Below are 15,545 nucleotides of genomic sequence, written 5' to 3'. Positions count from 1 at the left end.
CCTCTACTGTCTTCATCATCACTATCTCTGCACCCCTCCCCCCTACTGTCTTCATCATCACTATCTCTGCACCCCTCCCCCTCTACTGTCTTCATCATCACATCACTGTCTCTGCCCCCCCCCCCCCCAACTGTCTTCATCATCACTATCTCTGCACCCCTCCCCCCCTACTGTCTTCATCATCACATCACTGTCTCTGCCCCCCCCCCCCCCCACTGTCTTCATCATCACTATCTCTGCCCCCCTCCCCCCCCACTGTCTTCATCATCACTATCTCTGCACCCCTCCCCCTCTACTGTCTTCATCATCACTATCTCTGCACCCCTCCCCCTCTACTGTCTTCATCATCACAGTCTCTGCCCCCCTCCCCCCCTACTGTCTTCATCATCACTATCTCTGCACCCCTCCCCCTCTACTGTCTTCATCATCACATCACTGTCTCTGCCCCCCCCCCCCCCCAACTGTCTTCATCATCACTATCTCTGCACCCCTCCCCCCCTACTGTCTTCATCATCACATCACTGTCTCTGCCCCCCCCCCCCCCCACTGTCTTCATCATCACTATCTCTGCCCCCCTCCCCCCCACTGTCTTCATCATCACTATCTCTGCCCCCCTCCCCCCCACTGTCTTCATCATCACTATCTCTGCACCCCTCCCCCCCACTGTCTTCATCATCACTATCTCTGCCCCCCTCCCCCCCACTGTTTTCATCATCACTATCTCTGCCCCCCTCCCCCCCACTGTCTTCATCATCACTGTCTCTGCCCCCCCCCCCCCTACTGTCTTCATCATCACATCACTGTCTCTGCCCCCCCCCCCCCCCTACTGTCTTCATCATCACATCACTATCTCTGCCCCCCTCCCCCCACTGTCTTCATCATCACTATCTCTGCACCCCTCCCCCCCACTGTCTTCATCATCACTATCTCTGCACACCCCCCCCCCCCTGTCTTCATTATCACTATCGCTCCCCCACTGTCTTCATCATCACATCACTGTCTCTGCCCCCCCCCCCCCCCCCAACTGTCTTCATCATCACTATCTCTGTACCCCTCCCCCCCTACTGTCTTCATCATCACTATCTCTGCCACCCCCCCCTGTCTTCATCATCACTATCTCTGCCCCCCTCCCCCCCTACTGTCTTCATCATCACAGTCTCTGCCCCCCCCCCCCCCCCGCCCCCCACTGTCTTCATCATCACTATCTCTGCACCCCTCTCCCCCCCCACTGTCTTCATCATCACTATCTCTGCACCCTTCCCCCCCACTGTCTTCATCATCACTATCTCTGCACCCCTCCCCCCCACTGTCTTCATCATCACTATCTCTGCACCCCTCCCCCCCACTGTCTTCATCATCACTATCTCTGCACCCCTCCCCCCCTACTGTCTTCATCATCACATCACTGTCTCTGCCCCCCCCCCCCCCCCTGTCTTCATCATCACTATCTCTGCACCCCTCCCCCCCTACTGTCTTCATCATCACAGTCTCTGCCCCCCCCCCCCCCCCCCACACTGTCTTCATCATCACTATCTCTGCACCCCTCCCCCCCACTGTCTTCATCATCACTATCTCTGCCCCCCTCCCCCCTACTGTCTTCATCATCACTATCTCTGCACCCCTCCCCCCCACTGTCTTCATCATCACTATCTCTGCCCCCCTCCCCCCCACTGTCTTCATCATCACTATCTCTGCACCCCTCCCCCCCTACTGTCTTCATCATCACATCACTGTCTCTGCCCCCCCCCCCCCCCCCCCACTGTCTTCATCATCACTATCTCTTCCCCCCTCCCCCCCTACTGTCTTCATCATCACATCACTGTCTCTGCCCCCCCCCCCCCCCCCCCTGTCTTCATCATCACTATCTCTGCCCCCCTCCCCCCCTACTGTCTTCATCATCACATCACTGTCTCTGCCCCCCCCCCCCCCCCACTGTCTTCATTATCACTATCTCTGCCCCCCTCCCCCCCTACTGTCTTCATCATCACTATCTCTGCACCCCTCCTCCCCACTGTCTTCATCATCACTGTCTCTGCCCCCCTCCCCCCCCACTGTCTTCATCATCACTATCTCTGCACCTCTCCCCCCCCTACTGTCTTCATCATCACATCACTGTCTCTGCCCCCCCCCCCCCCCCCCCCACTGTCTTCATCATCACTATCTCTGCACCCCTCCCCCCCTACTGTCTTCATCATCACATCACTGTCTCTGCCCCCCCCCCCCCCCCACTGTCTTCATCATCACTATCTCTGCCCCCCTCCCCCCCTACTGTCTTCATCATCACATCACTGTCTCTGCCCCCTCCCCCCCCACTGTCTTCATCACCACTATCTCTGCCCCCCCCCCCCACCACACACACACACTGTCTTCATCACCACTATCTCTGCCCCCCCCCCACCACACACACACACTGTCTTCATCATCACTGTCTCTGCCCCCCCCACCCCCCTTGTCTTCATCATCACTATCTCTGCCCCCCCCCACCCCCCTACTGTCTTCATCATCACATCACTGTCTCTGCCCCCCCCCCCCCGCCCCCCCCCCCCCCCACTGTCTTCATCATCACATCACTGTCTCTGCCCCCCCCCCCCCCCCCCCCACTGTCTTCATCATCACTATCTCTGCCCCCCCCCTTCCCCCCAGTCTTCATTATCACTATTGCTCCCCCCCCCCCCCCCCCCTACTGTCTTCATTATCACTCTCTGGCCCCCCCCCCCCCCCCATACCCCCACTGTCTTCATCATCACTGTCTCTGCCACCCACTCACCCACCCACCTCCACACACACACCATGGCATGGTCACACAGTTCAACACGTTCCTCCCTCACATACCACCTGTCTGGATCGCAGTGTCAACAAACAAAAACCAAACAAATAATTACGTTCTCACTAGGACCACGATGAGGCAATGAACATAAATGTTGATTTCCCTCGCCTGAGAAACAAACACTCCCCACAGAAAAAAAATCACTTTGTTAAGGGCACTCTCATTCACAACCCAAATTCTCTCTCTCTCTCTCTGTCTCTCCCTGTCCCTTGTACCTTTTGCTCTGGTTTTAATAACTGAATCAGTGAACAGTTGTTTTAAGAAGAAGAAGAAGAAGAAACACACTGAAAGCATCATCAAGACAGCTTGATGCGATTCAGGGTTGTAGTTTGTCCTGGTCTGTTCGTCCTCACTGCACTAAGCCAAACAAACAGTACTGCGATGGAGTCGTAAATAAATATTGAACTGAGTAAATAAGTAGGTATGCAAATAATTTTATCTTGTAAATAAAACACTGAGGGACAGAATCTTACTGGTATTATCCATTTAATTTTAATATCACTAGACATGTTATTGTTATGTAGGGAAAAAAACCAGAAAAAAACCCCAACCAACTCTAGTACCAAGTCACTGAAAATAAATAATCCCAATAAATTTTTCAACTGGAAGGACCACAATTCATTTTTAAGGTGAAGAACATGCGTAACATGCTTCAGCAAGTTACAAGTTTATTTACATCCCAACCCTAAATTTAATTTTGACATACCTGTTCTGTGCTCATGTACTATGTTTGTGTTTGGTCAATTTCAAACTTATCTGTGAAAAAAAAAGAAAAAAGGGGAGAATTATTTCATAAGGTTTCCCTGCGTATATATATATTTCAAACAAATAAAGGAAAAGAGACATGCGTATCAAAGTTTGTATTCAATGTTTCACCAGTCAACTCTCTCTCTCTCTCTTCTCAACCAGCTGAAGCCAAAAAGTCCATCGCAAAATGGACAGGGCCCCAAGCGCACCACTGTACAGACATGGAGGAATAGAAAAGTCTGGAAAACAGTTCTGTATTGCACCCCAATAACTCTTCACCGAGTTCAGGAAGAAGAGGAGAACTGCTCTAGATTCTACAGAAGGTGAATTTACTGCTTTTCTTCAAAATGAATTTTGTTTGCAGGATTTAACTGCATAAAATGACGATTAAAAGTCTCACAGAGTTCAGTTAGACTACAACGTACAAGTTTAGCACAGCTCAACCGCTTTAACATTCACTTTGATTTATAACCCATTCTTCAGGCACACTTGTATTCTGGTAAGAGCTAAAAATTAAATGTCTTCATTTCTTCAGTGTGAAACGTATATAATTTCTCCATAAATGAATGTACATCTATCAAATTCAATGTCTTCGCAGTGAAAACAATTATATTGTGCAACCACATAATCTTGTCTGCAAATACACTGATAGTGATACAGCACACACCTTTTAGCTACAATATCTTCTTGAAAGAGAGACCAGACAGGGTGTATTAAAGTATTAAAACTTCTAAGAAAGAGTCTGACTCATGTCTGTGGTTTCAAAGACACTGCACACATTTAATAAACCTTTCCTTTGTGTGAATACCTTTACAGTTGACACAAGTTTACAGTGAAACTGGCAGGTACAGTGTACACAGCAAGACGCTGTAAGTACAAGCAGTGCGTATCAACGTACAATCTTCTTTTGTCACTTTCAGTGTCGTTTTTGAGAATTTTACAAAGAGACCAAAGCTTCAAAACAAAGAAACCCATGTTCTCATCCACATATGTACATTGTAGGTCTGACCACACTTTGCCTATACATTTAAATATCATATTTATAAATCCTTCACACCATGCACTAGTTGCCTGGGGATATATATATATAAGAATGCATTGCAAACTTCTGCTGCTTACATAACACAAAAATTAACGAAACTCACTCTGAAGTTTGATCACGGTCTATCAACACCAGTCTTCCCCCATTCATACACTCCATCTCACGCCATCATTTTTCTGCAGAACTATATATTCAATCACTTTACAGCTTCTACTTGCCATTGGAAATCAACTGGACAGTGACATTATTATTTCTGAAGTTTCATACCACTACCATACCCCAGCCTTCTTTTAGAAATCTGGCACTTTCAGTTTACCAAAGGACCCAGCGCTTTCTTTTTTTTTCTTCTTTTTTTTTTATTCAAACATCAGTTTTCCTTGATTCGTTATAAATTACTGCTTTGAATGTACTTGTGTAATGAGTGTGTGGTTTGTGTACATCAGTGTCACTATGTGATTCTGGAGAGGGGCTAAGACTGTGCACTTTATGCTCACTTACATTGAACATGGTGTCAGTGCTGAGTTCACACTTTTTCATGGATCCTGAACTTTCACCAACTTCACACATATTTTTCTACGTCCTGAACTATCTAACCGAACAGGTTTTTTCGTTTGTTCCCCCCCCCCCCTTCCTCCCAAAGACACTGACAATGTCACATGAAAATCTGACATCTTACATTATCTATCAAGTGCTATGAGTTCTGTACATAAGAGACCTGTAAAAAAACACAAACAACTGCAAACAATCCTGTCTTCTTCACTCCTGAATAACACAGTTATCACTCTTTGCAACACTGATCGTGATAAACAAACACTTCAACGTGTACAGGTTTTACACTGCATATCGTGTGATCTCAAGAGGCTGCGGCGTTCATGAAAACAACCACTCACCCCAGTACAAGCAACAGCTGGGAACAAAGATGAAACCGGACAGAAGCCAATCTGTTCCTGACAGTGACAGCTGTGCTGCAAGTACAAAGTTTTCTTTATTCATCTTTCGTTTTACTTATATGTTCAACCAGTACAACAGCTGGGAATACTGTTTAACAAACAAAAACAAAATACCTGAAAAGAGTACAACTGGCAATCTGATCCTAACACTGTAACAGCTGTGCTCCAAACTTTTCTTTGTTGTTCAGAATGGTGTGTCAGTGACTAACAGTTTGTTTTACATTTTCAGCTCTCCTGTCTTCTGAACCTAATTATTCAGAACCTGAACAAAACAGAACATGAAATCATTTCTAGGTCTGCAGCCCATGAATCCTTCTTGATGGTGAAGAGGTACAATGGAGATGGCTTGACTTGACACTCTGTCGACAGCATGGATAGGTCTACACTCTGTGTGTATGACTGTGCATGTGTGTGTGTGTGAAGCTAAAGAACTGTATGAAATATCTGATTAAGGTTAAGTTAAAGGTCCAATGGCCTTTTACAGCAATCAGGACAGTGATCTTTGTGTGTGTGTGCATGCACGTGTGTGCAGTGAGCTCGCGATGCTGTGCCTGACCAGCATGTACGATATGATGTACCGTTCACTTGTGTGTTGAACTGTGTGTTTTTTATTAAATGTCCATTCACAAAGTGTGATTTCAGAGGACTGTTCACCTGTCCAGACCGGCCTGTTCTCCCGCAGAGGTGAGGAGCAGAGGGTCTGCAGTCAGTTGTTTTTTTTCCTCATTGTCCTGACTGACTCCTGGAAGGCTGCCTGCACGCGGAGTTCAGCGTCAGTGTGTGAGGACTTGGGGGGAGTTGGGGGGTTGGGGGTGGGGGGGGCAAGACACGGGAGAGGTGGACATGGTCACTGTGTGTAGGTACTGGCTCAACATTGTGCTGAGGTGGCCTGCCCCCACCACCCCACAAACAGGCAGCGCTGGCACGCTCAGCACGACTTGGATCCTGAGTCTGGGTCCCCCCACCCTATCCTCCCCCCCCCCCCCCACCCCCCACGCTCCTGGACAGTCAGAGCAGTGGTACACACTGCAGGTCATGGCTTCACAGCAGCCCACACTCTCTGGGCCCCCGGACCTAGGTTCCGGCTTTGTGCACAACGCTATCATGCAAGAGGCTGGTGAACGATCTCCTGGAACGAGTAATGATTACCTCCCCCCCCCCCACCACACACACACAGTATATCACCACACAACTGGTGTACAACCACACATCACTGCTTCTACGGCCATGGACACTGCCAACGCTCACTTCTGCTTGTCAAGAGTGGTGTTAATAATAACAAATGGTGTCCGGGCAGTTAAAAAAAGGAGATATATCCACACGCTAGGCTAGAGAAGTATCAATCTTTATCATCGGGGTTGTAACAGGGCAACTTGAATGTGCAGTAACCCACTCCAGTCAGACTGCGAGGCAAGGCCCCCACCGTCTCCCAGATGCCGGTGTAAATGTCATACTTGGAGACCAGCTTCTGTCCTGTTTTGGTCTGCACATTGTAGCCACCCAGCACGTAGATATTGTCATTGTACACCACGCACGACGCCTCTTTGTGTGACACCGACAGAGGAGCAATGATGGTCCACTGGTCCGTGGAGGGGTCATAGCACTCCGACTGCATCTCTGGCTGCGCCTGCTGGTTGACGTTGAGATTGCAGCCCCCAAAAACAAAAAGTTTGTCGTGCGTGGCGCACATGACATGCCATCCGCGTGGCGTCAGCATGGCAGCCATGTCCTCCCACTGGTTAGTGATTGGGTCGTAGCGCTGCATGTCTGGCGTGAAGTGGTTGCCGCTGTAGCCTCCGGAGATGTAGATGTAGTTGCCGTACACGGCCCCGGCGTGGGCGTGATAGGACATGGGCATAGACGCAATCAGGTCCCACGTGTTGGAGGCTGGGTCGTAGCACTCTGCCGTGGCCAGGCTGCCATCCTTGAACTTGCCCCCCACCGCGTAGATCTTGTCGTTGAGGGCACCGGCGAAGAAATACGCCCGCTTGTTCATCATGGGGCACACCTGGAACCAACTGTCAAAGCGGGGGTCGTAGCGCAGCACAGAGTTCACGGCGGACTCGCCATGGGCACACTGGGTGGTGCACCCGCCAAGCACGTACAGGAAGTTGTTGAAGACCAGCACCTGCATGTGGCTGAGTGCAGAGGGCAGGGCGGCGATCTCCTGGCGGTTCAGCAAGCTGTTGGAGGTGATCTTGGCGTCAAACACCAGGATCTCGTCGTGAAGACAGGGGTAGGGGTGGATCTCCCGCCCGCCCACGCTGACCAGACGGGTGAGGTAGGAGCGGAGGCGGGTGGAGGGGAGGGTGAGGAGGGGCTGGGAGTGGGGCACGACGTGGTAATTGAGGGCGGCCAGCACCATCTGCCGCAGCTCGGGGTTGGACATCATGAGGTCCACGCGCTGCACGTGGTGCACCAGGTCCGCAGGGCTGATCAGGGGGAAGCGGATCAGGCGCATGAGGGCCGGGGCGTGCTCCCCCATGCCCGTGTCCTGCCGCAGCCACTCCCACGTGATGTGGAAGATGTCGATCTCCCGCAGGCACAGCTTCTCGCTGTTCAGGCAGTTCCACATCTGGTCGTACGTCAGCAGGTGTAACGTGCCTGGGCAACAGTGCATGGGGAAAATACACTAAATGACATGGTGTGTACAAATGTACGTCAGCAGGTGTAACGTGCCTGGGCAACAGTACAGGGGGAAAATACACTAAATGACATGGTGTGTACAAATGTACGTCAGCAGGTGTAATGTGCCTGGGCAACAGTGCAGGGGGAAAATACACTAAATGACATGGTGTGTACAAATGTACGTCAGCAGGTGTAATGTGCCTGGGCAACAGTGCAGGGGGAAAATACACTAAATGACATGGTGTGTACAAATGTACGTCAGCAGGTGTAACGTGCCTGGGCAACAGTGCAGGGGGAAAATACACTAAATGACATGGTGTGTACAAATGTATGTCAGCAGGTTTAACGTGCCTGGGCAACAGTGCAAGGAAAAACACACTAAATGACAAGATGTGTACAAATATGTACAAATGTACATGAAATATTATCAGTTGAAAAGAACTTCCATATTGTATAAAACTCATGATGTTTCAAGTTTTGTTTCATTACCTCAAAAAGGGATTAAGACAGAATATGTATACACATTATTTTTCTATAAAGCCTAACAAAATCTTCATGAAAACCCAACCCACTGTGAGAAAGTTTTTACCATTACAGACTTACGACTGGGACAGTGGGAGGGCGTATCAGTATGGGACTTTTGGACCCATGGCCCTCCTATCCAGAGTCGAGTGCTATGATCTAAAATAGGAAGACCGGCTCCACACAGCCATTTCAGAGATGCATCTTTGTGAGTGCTGCTCAAATTTCTTGACCCGCTCTACAAGTACTGTACCTCTCAGGCCTGATCACAGCTGCAATATATTATGAAAGGATGTACAACCTTGTCAGACTGTCCAAAACCTATAAATAAATAAAGGATCTCCGCAACAGATTTGTCATTATCACTATCAAAAAAACTAACAAGAGAGGCAAGGCCTTCAAGACTCACTTGTGATAAATTAAGTCCCCTAGCATTAATTACAGAGTAATTTCCCCTTTTTACTATCTGCACCAAACAGTTTGCAAAATAAATAAAAATTCCATGCTTAGCAAAAGAAGTTCCTGTTTGAACATAAAATGATAATAATGACTCCTCTTGGTGTTGTGTCAGAATAAGAGGTCAAAGTGCCAAGTTTAGAGAATACCAAAAAATATAAATATAACAGTAAATGCAGTTTGCATATAATTAGGCTTCATTCTTTATTTTTTTGTGCCCATCCCAGAGGTGCAATATTGTTTTAAACAAGATGACTGGAAAGAACTGAATTTTTCCTATTTTTATGCCAAATTTGGTGTCAACTGACAAAGTATTTGCAGAGAAAATGTCAGTGTTAAAGTTTACCACGGACACACAGACACACACACACACACAGACAACCGAACACCGGGTTAAAACATAGACTCACTTTGTTTACACAAGTGAGTCAATAAAGGATCTCCGCAACAGATTTGTCATTATCACTGTCACAAAAACTAAAAATACCCCATACTCTTGAGGCCTTTCATGCACTGCTGACAGGGTGACCTCAGTTCTGAGCTGCCCTCCACTTTCAAAGTTCTGTGCCTGCGCTGAATATGTGTCCACAAGTGTCTCTGGTGTCCACAAGGGAGAACTACTGCTGAAGGGTTGTGGTGGCAGTCTCCATTCTGAAGGAGGCTGAGTAATACATGTCATCATGATAGGGCTTTGTCAGGGGTGTCCTGTATACGCTGAATCAGAGTAGGCACTACTGAACACTATCACAGTGACATTATCCATAACCATCGGTCATGTCTTCTTGTGTTTTCTTAACACTTCATGTGGTTGTTTCTTAGGTTTTTTAAATCTTTAAAATCAAATTAAATGTTTCGAAACTGAATTCTTTCCACAGACTGATGTCCACTGAAAATCAAACTGACATAAGTACATCCACATGAAAAACAGTGCTCAGTCACACCACTCACCGACAAAGGGAACCCTTGGGAACACTTCTGCACCTGCGACCAACATAACCCCAAAAGGAAAAACAAGAAAGAACATGAGGCATGTACCTTTTTTGGCACAACAACCCCTAAAGGAGAGACAAAGAACATGAGGCATGTACCTTTTTTGGCACAACAACCCCTAAAGGAGAGACAAGAAAGAACATGAGGCATGTACCTTCTTTGGCACAACAACCCCTAAAGGAGAGACAAGAACACGAGGCATGTACCTTCTTTGGCACAACAACCCCTAAAGGAGAGACAAGAAAGAACATGAGGCATGTACCTTTTTTGGCACAACAACCCCTAAAGGAGAGACAAGAAAGAACATGAGGCATGTACCTTTTTTGGCACAACAACCCCTAAAGGAGAGACAGGAAAGAACATGAGGCATGTACCTTCTCTGGCACAACAACCCCTAAAGGAGAGACAGGACAGAACATGAGGCATGTACCTTCTCTGGCACAACAACCCCTAAAGGAGAGACAAGAAAGAACATGAGGCATGTACCTTCTTTGGCACAACAACCCCTAGAGAGACAAGAAAGAACATGAGGCATGTACCTTCTTTGGCACAACAACCCCTAAAGGAGAGACAGGAAAGAACATGAGGCATGTACCTTCTCTGGCACAACAACCCCTAAAGGAGAGACAGGAAAGAACATGAGGCATGTACCTTCTCTGGCACAACAACCCCTAAAGGAGAGACAAGAAAGAACATGAGGCATGTACCTTCTTTGGCACAACAACCCCTAGAGAGACAAGAAAGAACATGAGGCATGTACCTTCTGTGGCACAACAACCCCTAAAGGAGAGACAAAGAACATGAGGCATGTACCTTCTTCGGCACAACCACCCCTAAAGGAGAGACAAGAACATGAGGCATGTACCTTCTCTGGCACAACAACCCCTAAAGGAGAGACAGGAAAGAACACGAGGCATGTACCTTCTCTGGCACAACAACCCCTAAAGGAGAGACAGGACAGAACATGAGGCATGTACCTTCTGTGGCACAACAACCCCTAAAGGAGAGACAAAGAACATGAGGCATGTACCTTCTTCGGCACAACCACCCCTAAAGGAGAGACAGGAAAGAACATGAGGCATGTACCTTCTGTGGCACAACAACCCCTAAAGGAGAGACAGGACAGAACATGAGGCATGTACCTTCTGTGGCACAACAACCCCTAAAGGAGAGACAAAGAACATGAGGCATGTACCTTCTTCGGCACAACCACCCCTAAAGGAGAGACAGGGAAGAACATGAGGCATGTACCTTCTCTGGCACAACAACCCCTAAAGGAGAGACAAGAACACGAGGCATGTACCTTCTTTGGCACAACAACCCCTAAAGGAGAGACAGGAAAGAACATGAGGCATGTACCTTCTCTGGCACAACAACCCCTAAAGGAGAGACAGGAAAGAACATGAGGCATGTACCTTCTTTGGCACAACAACCCCTAAAGGAGAGACAGGACAGAACATGAGGCATGTACCTTCTGTGGCACAACAACCCCTAAAGGAGAGACAAAGAACATGAGGCATGTACCTTCTTCGGCACAACCACCCCTAAAGGAGAGACAAGAAAGAACATGAGGCATGTACCTTCTGTGGCACAACAACCCCTAAAGGAGAGACAGGAAAGAACATGAGGCATGTACCTTCTCTGGCACAACAACCCCTAAAGGAGAGACCAGAAAGAACATGAGGCATGTACCTTCTTTGGCGATGTGCATGAGGTTCTTGGCGATGAACACGTCAATCTGCTTGAGGGCGTTGTTCATGCTGTACAGCTTGGCCGTGTTGATGAAGTCATAGAAGTTGGAGGTGGTCATGCCGCTGAGGAAGTTGCGCTCGCAGAACTCAATGACGGGCGTGACCTGCAGGTGGGTGGCGGCAGCGATGACGTCAAAGATGTCGTCTCCGTCCAGGGTGGTGGTGGAGGTGTAGATCACCTCCAGGGTCTTCTCCAGGCCTTTTGCTGTGATCCCCTTCAGCTCTATCTCCTTCTGGTTGCTCTCCCGCATCCCGCTTGTGAACATGGAGCGGAAGTAGTCAGAGCAAGAAGCCAGGATGACCCGATGTGCTGCAAACCGATTCCCTGGAACACGGAGTGGAGTGACGGCCTTGAGGTAACATGTCTGCCTAGAAAGCGAGGGAATCTTTTTCTCCCCCTCCACTAGATCTTGAATGGTGGTCTGGATGCTAGTCATTCGGAGGAGACGATAAACTGAGGTCCCATGTGCAGCATGTACTTAGCACACTTAAAAGAACCTACAGCAACAAAAGGGTTGCACTATGGCAACAAAAGGGTTGTCCCTTGCAGTTGCCAAATTCTGTAGAAAAAACTTCGATAGGAAAAAATATATAAAACTGCAGGCAGGAAAAAATAACAAAAAATGGGATGCACTCTTTCTACAGTGTCACACTCTCCCTGGGGAAAGCAGCACCGAATTTCATACAGATAAATCTGTTGTGACAAAAAAGAGTGATACAATACAATACAATACAATATGTACACACGCATGCAGTCATTCTCATTACACACCTCAACATGCATGTGTGACTATCATCACTAACATTCATACAGCTGTACCTTATAAAGTATTATAAATGATGTACATTTCTTAAAAACAAGAAAAACAACTGGAAACCACCTGTAAAATTGTTCAAAAGCAGAGTAAACACCTCCAAATATTCATTATTCCTGGAAAATCAAAGCAAAGGGCAAGGTGATTATGGTCTAGTTGTCTGACTCCTTAGTCCTTCATCATTATGTCTAATAATAGCAATATGAATTATGATATTTAATATTCAAACCATCACTGATGCTCCACACTGCTGATAACAGTGATTTATGCTTCACTGTAAAAATGGGTGGTCATGAAAAATAAATGGTGGCATATTTAACTGAGATTATTTCACTGCTACCTACATGACACAATCATACAATGCCATGCAATGATCGATGACCAGAGCATGCACTCTGAAGAACTCTGAGTCTGTAAAACTCATTTTCTTGTAAATATACTTTACAGACTGATATTGTTCTATACATTGGGAAAAATAGATGACGTGTGGAAAGACAGAAACATCATTGGGAAAAAAATTGTAAAATCTAAGTAAAATGTTATTTTGAGGTATGCTCTTGATATCCAAAAGTGTTGGCCATTACCCCTATAATCATCTGGCTACAAGTTTACAACTTATGTTTTAAAATTTATAGTCGTAAATAAAAACAAATACCTTCAGCAATAAGCGTGACGTCACATAAAACATGATCCGTTTTAAGTTTGCTAAGCCCTTGTAAGATCTTCATGCCATGCTCCGGTCGTTCGTCCATACGATGGACATCACCGTTCACCACACCCATTTCCTGCCCTTCTGCCATCTTGCTGTGCAGTTTCCGCTTTTGTCCTCTACGCATCTAACATCCTTTCACCTGCAACGAAACATTTATTCCATCACCTTAGTTCACCACATCAAAACTAAAAGATACGAAAATATGTATGAAATAAATATGCCTGCTAGGTCAAGTCTAATTTTACCAATTTACATCTAGAACAAACCAACAAAAGAAAACCCAAAACAAGTCAGGCATTTTCTTAATCATGATCTAATAAAGTGTATGGTTCTGAAAACAGTGAAATCTGCAAGTTCCCACATCCACTGAAGAAACAATTAGTACATTGTATCATGTATGACTGGTGTGCTTTATTCAAATTACTGAAACCACTAGCATTCTTTATTATGGTAATAAGGTAAATGATAATGAACTACAAAGAAAATGAAATAATTAGCGATCGCGGACTGACGGCTGGGAGGACGCGGGTTCGAATCCCAGTGGAGGTGGAGGTGGGTTTTTCTGCCCGTGGCCAGCTCCTACCCAGAGCTGAGCGTGCTGTGGGCTTAAATGGGGAGACTGGGACCACACAGTCGAGTGTCATCCACTTCAAGGATGCGTCTCTGGGTGTGTTGCTCTAATTACCTGACCAACATTTCAAGTGTCTGTATCTCTCAGGCCTGGTTAACGCCGGGATATCATTATGACAGGAAGCGTAGAGTACAGCCTTGTCACGCAGTCCCAAACCAAAATGGACCTCCATAGCAACATCGTCATCCTCCTCCTCCTTCTCTATCATCATCAATATAAACAAAACAGTCTCAAAGTCTGTGGCCTTTCATGCCCTGCTCTCATGGTGACCTCAGTTTCGATACCCCTCCACTTCCATGCTTGGGGTGAGTCCTGACAGTTTCTTCAGTGTCGGCAGATTCATGGGGGGACTGTTATTTGTGGGACGTGGTGACGGTCTCCACTCTGGAGGGGACGCTCACTCAGTCTGGCTCCGCGACTAAGCCATTATTGTCGTTAGTAGGGGGCTCAGTAGGTGGTGTCCCAACACCACCGAAGTGACTCAGCAGCAGTGCAGGGTCTCCTCTGGTGTGTGGCCTCCTGGCGACCTAACATTGATGGTTCCCTGCAGACTGCCGATGCTGGAACTGTGACGGACGAACCCAGGTGTGGCCGTGTATGGAGGAATCTAAATGAGCGGCATGGGAGTAATGCCACTGAAAACAGTGCAGATGATGGGGCAGCAAAAAAAAAAAAAAAAAAAAAAAAAATTTCACAATTAGAAAGACGACAACAACAAACAAGTGAGTCAAAAACAGCCATGATCCCACATACACAACATTTATGTCACTGTCACTGAGTGATAGAACTGTAGAACAGTTAGGGGGCCTCCTTAAATATTGTTTGGACAATGTCACAAACACAGGAGGTTATCTTGTCTCCAGCAGATTACAGCCACTAAATAATCAAATGTTTGCACACAAATTATACACATTAAATAATATAGTATGCTAATTTTGACCCAAAAAAATCAGCAATAAAAACAAAAAGAAAGAAAGAAAGAATACATGCTATTGATTCAATAGCTTCTTTGATTCTATTAAAATCAAATCTAGGAAATTCTTATTTCATGTTGCTTATCACCTCGCTGAGAACAAAGGGTTGTATTTGTAATAAGGTGTAGAATTATAGGTTAAAATGTGTACAAAGTTCCTAAGGTATGATCAAAACCTAAGCGCTGCTGACATGCGGTATAAATTGAAAGGTCTGGGCAGTACGAGTAGGTTCTTGCTGCAGTGTTGGTTAATAAACTGTTTTAGTGATTTACAATCACCCCCAGCCTCCATCCCCCCCTCCCCCCCTACTCCATGGCAAAGCCATTGTGTCTGTGAGCTCAGTATTTTGTAATTATGTAAAGGTATCTACTCTCCAGTTGCTCTTGGAATTTGTTTTCCCCTTTTGCTTAAAACAAAGCCATGATTTTGTACAGCTCTTTATCCATTAATTCAAATCCATTTTTAGAATGATTTGTTGAATTGTTCTGTCCAATGCCATC

General features: G+C 46.7%; 1 protein-coding gene across 2 annotated transcripts in view; it reads right to left on the bottom strand.

Annotated features, from left to right (window-relative positions):
• Positions 1-3,089: 3,089 nt before the first annotated feature.
• LOC143295866 (kelch-like protein 13) overlaps positions 3,090-15,545 on the bottom strand; it is a 13,788-nt gene continuing 1,332 nt past the window's right edge. For both annotated transcript variants that reach the window (XM_076607524.1, XM_076607523.1), the window contains exons 2-4: positions 13,384-13,579; positions 11,855-12,238; positions 3,090-8,170 (exon numbers count right to left, since the gene is read on the bottom strand). In XM_076607524.1, coding sequence (XP_076463639.1) covers positions 6,906-8,170; positions 11,855-12,238; positions 13,384-13,564 — 1,830 coding nt within the window. In that variant the 5' untranslated portion in view covers positions 13,565-13,579 and the 3' untranslated portion in view covers positions 3,090-6,905. The remainder of the gene's footprint in view (positions 8,171-11,854; positions 12,239-13,383; positions 13,580-15,545) is intronic.

The sequence above is a fragment of the Babylonia areolata genome, chromosome 21, assembly GCF_041734735.1.
Source record: "Babylonia areolata isolate BAREFJ2019XMU chromosome 21, ASM4173473v1, whole genome shotgun sequence".
Taxonomy (NCBI): Eukaryota; Metazoa; Mollusca; class Gastropoda; order Neogastropoda; family Buccinidae; genus Babylonia; species Babylonia areolata.
Note: the sequence above shows the minus strand (reverse complement) of the source record. Positions and strands in the feature narration are given on the sequence as shown.